This window comes from Coffea arabica, chromosome 5c (genome assembly GCF_036785885.1).
Source record: "Coffea arabica cultivar ET-39 chromosome 5c, Coffea Arabica ET-39 HiFi, whole genome shotgun sequence".
NCBI classification, from domain to species: Eukaryota; Viridiplantae; Streptophyta; class Magnoliopsida; order Gentianales; family Rubiaceae; genus Coffea; species Coffea arabica.
The window spans coordinates 47,539,762-47,546,734 of NC_092319.1; the positions used below are offsets into that span (position 1 = coordinate 47,539,762).

The 6,973-nt window shown below is 39.1% G+C and overlaps 2 protein-coding genes across 2 annotated transcripts; both read left to right on the forward strand.

Moving 5' to 3' along the window:
- The first annotated feature begins 358 nt into the window (after positions 1-358).
- Positions 359-2,983, forward strand: LOC140007871 (protein translation factor SUI1 homolog). Its single transcript, XM_072051407.1, has 5 exons — positions 359-516; positions 1,726-1,833; positions 2,073-2,278; positions 2,365-2,418; positions 2,747-2,983. The coding sequence occupies exons 2-5, from the start codon at positions 1,797-1,799 to the stop codon at positions 2,789-2,791; spliced, it is 342 nt and encodes a 113-aa protein (XP_071907508.1). The 5' UTR covers positions 359-516; positions 1,726-1,796; the 3' UTR covers positions 2,792-2,983.
- A 1,739-nt stretch (positions 2,984-4,722) lies between these two features.
- On the forward strand, positions 4,723-6,973 carry LOC113688858 (thiamine thiazole synthase, chloroplastic-like). The gene is made up of 3 exons (XM_072051408.1): positions 4,723-5,324; positions 5,895-6,455; positions 6,618-6,973. Exons 1-3 carry the CDS (start codon positions 4,962-4,964, stop codon positions 6,777-6,779), a joined length of 1,086 nt encoding a protein of 361 aa, XP_071907509.1. The 5' UTR covers positions 4,723-4,961; the 3' UTR covers positions 6,780-6,973.

Consider the following 6,973-nt stretch of genomic DNA (forward strand, 5'->3'; position numbering starts at 1 on the left):
ATGAAGGATACAATCATGGCATGAGCCTCCCATAATACCGTATTGTCGCCTTATCTTGGTGCGATAGCCCATGCTAACAATCTGGGCACTAAAAGGATTTGGGACCCGCGGGTTCGGTAGAAATAACAAGGACCCGTCGGGTATTCGGGCCGAATTCGAAATTAATCCAGTATAACGGGTCCGGGTTTCGATTTATTAATTTTGGCCCGGACCCGGCCCGTTGACAGGCCTAGGGCTAAGGGCAGAAGAGGGCATGAATCTCGTTGCCTCTAAACCTTGGACGGATGGATGGATGGATGGCTGGTATGCGACCGACCTGACTTTTAACAACGTGGGGGCCCACCATAATAAGTCTTTATAGCCTTCCAGATCCATCTCCCTCTCTCTATTCTTTTTCTCCTGTGCACTGACTTTATCGCTTTTCCTCTATCAGCTCAGACCCTCGTCCGGATTACTTTGGGGTTTGCTTCGATTTCCTTGATCATACCCGACCCGAACCCCAATTTTCTGGATCAGGTATCTTCTCCTGCCCTCTTCTGATCTTCTTAGATCCATGCAATTTCAACCCTTTTTATGGTCTCTTATCTGTTAAAGGTCTGATTTTTTTCCCCCTTGTGTCTCGTATTAGTTTGTTGACCTTCTTGTTATTATTATTATTATTTTTTTGCGATGGGTTTCTTTTTCTTGTTTATAAAATTGTTATTTTGGTAGCTAGAATTGGGTTGTTTGGCTAATTTGTGCTTTTGGGCTACTTTTCTCCTGAAGAATTAGAATCTACAACTGTTTTCTTTGATAATCGTAAGAATTCAAATTTTCATTTATGGCTTAAAACGGTTTCTTTGGTCACGATTGGTCTAAAGATTTGTCGTTTGCAGAGTTTCAGTAGGATTTTGGAAGAACCCTTAAAGAAGTTCAAGGTTGTCTGTTTTGCATGATTTACTATGTAATTTGGGTTATTTTGTTCCTTTTATTTGAATGATCAGGCTCGTAAAAGGTTTGATCAATGATAATTGTTGGAAAGATTCCTGCTTTTCAGACTTGGTTATCATCTCGGAAGATTATTTGAGAGAATTAGGTCTTAAAATCGTTTATTTAGGAGTGCTAATTGCCAAAAGATTTGTTATTTGCTGATGTAGATGTAAAGTTGGATGAAAGCTTACAGCTTTCCTTTTGATCTCTCGTTTTCTGCTACTAAGTAAATGAATACTGATTAAGGATTCCCTTGGTGGATTTTCTTTACATGATCTTTGGCCTCACCCTCTGGATTTCGGTGTTTGAATATGTATGCCTCTTGGATACCCTGTGAGTATCATAGGTTTTTTGTTTACTATTGGGTGTTTTCAATGTAAACTTTCTAGCATCCTCATCTTGGTTGTATCTGTTTATCTTGTGGGTGGTAGGTTTAAGGTTGTTGATCCATTTGTCAAGATATAAGTAAATAAGAAAGGGTAATTAGTTTGAGATTTCTATCCACCCTTCGCTTTACTAATTCTGTTTTCACTTTCTAATTAAAGATAACACAAGTTACAGGAATCTGATATGAAATGGGGGAAATTCCATAAATTCATCTTCTCACCAAACAGCTTGTTACGTGTTGTAAATTTCATATTTGGAATCTGGAAATTGAATCTGAAATTAATTACTTTACTTATCTGGCTTTTGTTATTGCATTGAAGTTAGTCCTTTTGACTATTGGCTGATGGTATCACTTATCCTCTCATGTAGGTCTGAGCACATTTTTATCCGTTAGCAGATCTTTTGTGTCACTTGCATCTTTTATCTGTTAGCAAAGTTTCATGTCTGAATTCGATCTCCAGACTCCAGCTGCTTTTGGTATGTTGCACCTTTATTTTCGTTTCTTTAAGAACACAATTACTTTTCTGATCCTGTTGTGTTGTTTCTGGTACATAAGCGACAAGGCAGTAGTTGTATATAAGTTAAAAACACATGATATGGTACAATAGAAAAGCTGCCTATGTGTTGCCACTAAATAAACTTTGGGCAGGGAAATCTAGAATTCTTCCTTTCTGCCTTGCTATGCTGTTGACATAATTTATGGGGTGCTTTTTTAGACCCTTTTGCTGAGGCCAATGCTGATAACTCGGGTGCTGGGTCAAAGGATTATGTGCATATCCGTATCCAACAACGTAATGGTAGGAAAAGCCTGACTACTGTGCAAGGGTTGAACAAAGAGTTCAGTTACAATAAAATCCTGAAGGACCTCAAGAAAGAGTTTTGCTGCAATGGTACTGTTGTCCAAGACCCAGAACTAGGCCAGGTCTGTTTCATTGACACTGCATAGGATAGATGTGGCTTTTAACCGGATATTTCTTCTAATCTGTAAATTTTCTCGTTATTGTGAAGGTCATTCAACTCCAAGGGGATCAGCGTAAGAATGTTTCAAGTTTCCTTGTTCAGGTGGTCTTTCCAAAGCCCAAGCATTTAATTTGTGCCATTTTCGTTCGCCTCTTCTTCTTCCCCCCTTGTTATCTTTTCATTTCCCGTAGGTTATTGATTTATTTATGCTATTGCCTATGACTCGGAGCAATTTTGTTGGGTTGGTGGGCATATGATTTCTTCCTTTTCCTGCTCTTTTGAGGGTCATTTTTCTACACTCCAGCTGACTTTTTGTCTTTTTGAATTTTATGGCCTTTAGGCTCAACAGAGCATATAACAACTTGTGATCCTGTAGTTTATTGAAGTTTTGAACACGGATAAAGTTGTGATGTTTTCTTTCTTGGAACAGGCTGGGATCGTAAAGAAGGAACACATAAAGATTCATGGTTTTTAACTGCCAACAGCAAGTGAGACAGTGTGCATTCATCGGGTGTCAGTGCCAGCGTATAGTAGTATCTGATATGCTATTGTAAACTTTGAAAAATTTTATGGTGTGGTTAGATATGTATGCAGTGTGTGCTGTTGTGATGGGATGCTTCTTATTTCCGAGGTTTATGCTAAATAATTGTGACTTGTGCCTGGCAAACATCATTCAGTCTTGTCTTGTCTTGTCTTGGTTTCTGATTCTCCATAATCTGCTATTACGTGGGTGGAAAGAAACTCACCTCCCCTCGTTGCCTGTTTGAGTACCGATGGACAATTCACTTGTGTAAGTTTGCTCCTTGCAAGGATGACATTGATGATTTGAAGCTACTTTGGAAGTATTTCTTGTTCCGAACCAAATAAAAGAAAAAGACATTTCTGTTTTTAAATTTCCCCGTCGACCTGAGGGTCTGATTCTTTTGTTCCCCATCGACAAAAATGGCTGAATTGCATTGAAACTTCACACTGTGGCGTAGTGAATATGGTGATCGGATTCACGAGTACCACTTCCTGACAGCAGAAATGCAACGAAAATGAAGAATAGCCAATAAAGTATGAGCAGGCGTAGTCCCGGCAATGTCTTAACCAATGATGGCATATGGGCTGGACTATACCACGAGGATAAGGTAAGGGCGATGGGGGAAAGTGATGGGTCGACCCAATAAAAAAGCGATTAAACTGGAAAGCGATGCCAAGGTGAGAGAAGCTCAATTTTGGTCATCCTTGCTCCTGCTGTCGTGTTTCCTTGCGGGACCGAACACAAATGTGTAATTTTTCGTCATCATCATCTTTCTTGATGTTAAAGGTGTTTAGGGCTTGTTACCTTGACATATCATGTTGATGGGCGAAGAGTGAATTTTAAAGACAAAAACGATACTAAGCCCCGCGTTTTCTAACCTTGTGGCAAATGCTATGCTTTTTAAGCGCATTTTTAGGTCATCAGAAAAAAAAAGTGTGTGATTCCCAGCGGATGAAGGAACTCCGTAATTGCAGATTATATCGACGGACGGAGTGAAATTTTTCTAGATTCAATTGTTTTGGAATTTGGATCACGGCTCTAAAAGCATAAAATATTTCTATAATCTTTTACTCCACTTTGATCAACTTTAGTGCATGCTTGAACGTCACAAGAAGACATCTTCAACCAAAAAAAAAAACAATAACAAAATCTTCACAAGTGTATTGAACGAGAAATGGACAGCAAATCAGTGTCACGTGATGCATGCAAAAAAGGACAAAATCCAAGCACAGATATAGTGACGCGTCTACCTACCCCTTTTTTCTTTTTTGTTAGCTTGTATAACTTGTTCTATCCTAATCTAGGGGGGGGAGGGAGAGCCTGAGGAGACTATGATAGAGATTAGTGGGTATACAGATCCAACTAAATCAAAGGAGTGTTATGGCACAACTCTTAGATTTTTTTCGCTGCTGGTGAGGTTTGAATCCTCACCAACAGCCCAAGAAGGGATTTACTTAGGTTGTGTTTAGATTGCATTTTTCATAATTTTTCATGAAAAAATACTGTAACGATTTGATGTATGTAAAGAAAAATAATAATAAAAAAATATAATTACGAAATGACGTAATTTTTCAACAAAAAATTACCAATTCAAACAAGGCCTTAAGTCCCTCCCTAAACTTACTACGTGTTGGACTGAAATGGCCACATTCTATGAATCCGGGATACATACTTGTGAGAGCACACTATTTTTATTTTTACGTAATTCGTTTTTTAAACCATTAAAAAATCCTCAAATATTCATTACTACAATCATTCCATACATCAATTATTCCGTAAAGTGTACTTGTTCTGTTCAGGGCGACCTTGTCAAGATTGCATCTTTTCCAAAAAAATTCTTACATTTTTCATGCATATATTATTCAATCACCCTCTAATTTTATATACGTAAAATTGCTACGATATAGTATATATTTATTTTTTTTTTTACAACAGATCCATCGCTAGTTTGCTACAGTTTAATTTTCTAGAGAAACTCCAAATAATACCAATACAAACGAATCCCTATCTTCCTGCAGGCGATACAGCCAAAGTGATCCTCACTCAGAAGCGTCAAACTATAGTGCAGGCAGGCAGGGTTTTTGCTTGGGGTAAATTCAGGCTTCCAGTTGTGTGTGAATCCATGGCAAGCATGGCAACAGCAACCTTCACCTCCACTCTTTCATCCAAGCCTAGAACAACTCTCTTTGGGAATTCCCGCTCATCCTTCCATGGACTACCTGTATCTTCATCTCCTCATCTTCAGCCAATTAAATCAACCCCGCAAAATTCCTCCTTAATCTCCATGTCTGCCTCGGCTACTCCCCCCTATGATCTCCAATCTTTTACGTTTGATCCCATCAAAGAATCCATCGTTTCTCGTGAGATGACTCGCCGGTACATGATGGACATGATCACCTATGCTGACACTGATGTTGTCATAGTTGGTGCTGGATCTGCTGGACTTTCTTGCGCTTATGAACTCAGCAAGAATCCTTCTGTCCAGGTGTGTTCATCATCTATTCTCCTTTGCGTATAAAATTAACCTCCCATAATATCCCTCTTTGTTAATCAAGATTTATCTCCATCTTGGGCTATTTGTGCTCATTTATATCATTCATCGGATACAAGTTGCAATTTTGAGATTATCTCATAAGCACTTAATGCTCCTTCAGTTTCATCATCCTACTATCCTAGTGGGACTTTGGCTTTTGAGTTAAATCCTAGTTTTCTCATAATCATTTCGTTACTTTATTAAAATTAGCATATGGCAGTAGGATTTTTGCCAACTTTTTTTTTTTCTCTGATTCAGTTGTGCAAGTGGAAAATATTACTAGGAAAAGAAAAAACGAAAATGTTCCTTTGACTAAAACGGAATTTTAGTGTTTGTCCAAAACATGTGCAGGGTTGTTCTCTGTATAATTTTGCATGGGCTCTATGCAATTGCGTATATATCAAAAAAAGATATGGTCCCAGATATTTCTGTTCGAAAATTATGTATTTTTCTAGCTAGATTAATTATCTTTACAAGCAGATCTTGGTTTGTTAATGTCCTTGTTCTCTTCTGTACATTTAGGTGGCCATAATTGAGCAATCCGTGAGCCCTGGTGGTGGTGCATGGCTAGGCGGACAACTCTTTTCAGCTATGGTTGTCCGGAAGCCGGCACATCTTTTCCTTGATGAGCTTGGTGTTGACTACGATGAACAAGACAATTACGTTGTGATAAAACATGCAGCTTTGTTCACTTCAACCATCATGAGCAAACTTTTGGCTAGGCCAAATGTGAAGCTCTTCAATGCTGTTGCAGCAGAGGACTTGATAGTGAAGGGGAGTAGAGTTGGGGGCGTGGTTACCAATTGGGCTCTGGTTTCAATGAACCATGACACACAGTCTTGTATGGATCCTAATGTTGTGGAGGCTAAGGTTGTGGTGAGTTCTTGTGGGCATGATGGCCCCTTTGGTGCTACTGGTGTTAAGAGGCTCAAGAGTATTGGCATGATTGAAAATGTCCCTGGCATGAAAGCGTTGGACATGAATGCAGCTGAGGATGCAATTGTGAGGCTCACAAGAGAAATTGTGCCCGGGATGATTGTCACTGGTATGGAAGTTGCTGAGATTGATGGAGCACCAAGAATGGTATGTAAATCTTGGTCATTTTACTATAAATCAAGTATAACTGGATCAAAATTCAAACTTTGATGAAGCATCATTGTTTTCTAGTCTTTATGAGAGTGATGAATAATTTGGCCTTCAATGGAAGGTTTAGGATACATGATTAAGTTCATTGTGATGATTCAGGGGCCAACATTCGGAGCCATGATGATATCAGGGCAGAAGGCGGCTCATCTTGCATTGAGGTCCCTGGGCTTGCCTAACGCATTAGATGGAACATATGCGGGAAGTATTCACCCTGAGCTAATCCTTGCTGCCGCTGATGCTTCAGAGACCGTGGACGCCTGAGTGTAGAACACTAGAGAACTAAAGATGAATGAATGAAAACAAGAGGTAGTAATGTATATAAATAAGAGCGATGGGTTTGGAGATTTGCAACTTTCAAACGAATGAATAAATTTCTGGGACTATAGACGTGATGATTATCAATGTAGCTGAAAGTTGTATGTGAAAAAGTGGTATTGGAGCTTCGCAGTTCTTAA

What these genes read in the sequence shown, in the direction of transcription:
- LOC113688858 (XM_072051408.1), top strand. Translation starts at nt 4,962, where the DNA reads ATGGCAAGCATGGCAACAGCAACCTTCACCTCCACTCTTTCATCCAAG. An exon ending in GCAAGAATCCTTCTGTCCAG is followed by an intron (nt 5,325 to 5,894) that starts GTGTGTTCATCA and finishes CTGTACATTTAG; the next exon opens with GTGGCCATAATTGAGCAATC. An exon ending in TTGATGGAGCACCAAGAATG is followed by an intron (nt 6,456 to 6,617) that starts GTATGTAAATCT and finishes GTGATGATTCAG; the next exon opens with GGGCCAACATTCGGAGCCAT.
- LOC140007871 (XM_072051407.1), top strand. Translation starts at nt 1,797, where the DNA reads ATGTCTGAATTCGATCTCCAGACTCCAGCTGCTTTTG. An exon ending in CCAGACTCCAGCTGCTTTTG is followed by an intron (nt 1,834 to 2,072) that starts GTATGTTGCACC and finishes GTGCTTTTTTAG; the next exon opens with ACCCTTTTGCTGAGGCCAAT. An exon ending in TTTCAAGTTTCCTTGTTCAG is followed by an intron (nt 2,419 to 2,746) that starts GTGGTCTTTCCA and finishes TTCTTGGAACAG; the next exon opens with GCTGGGATCGTAAAGAAGGA.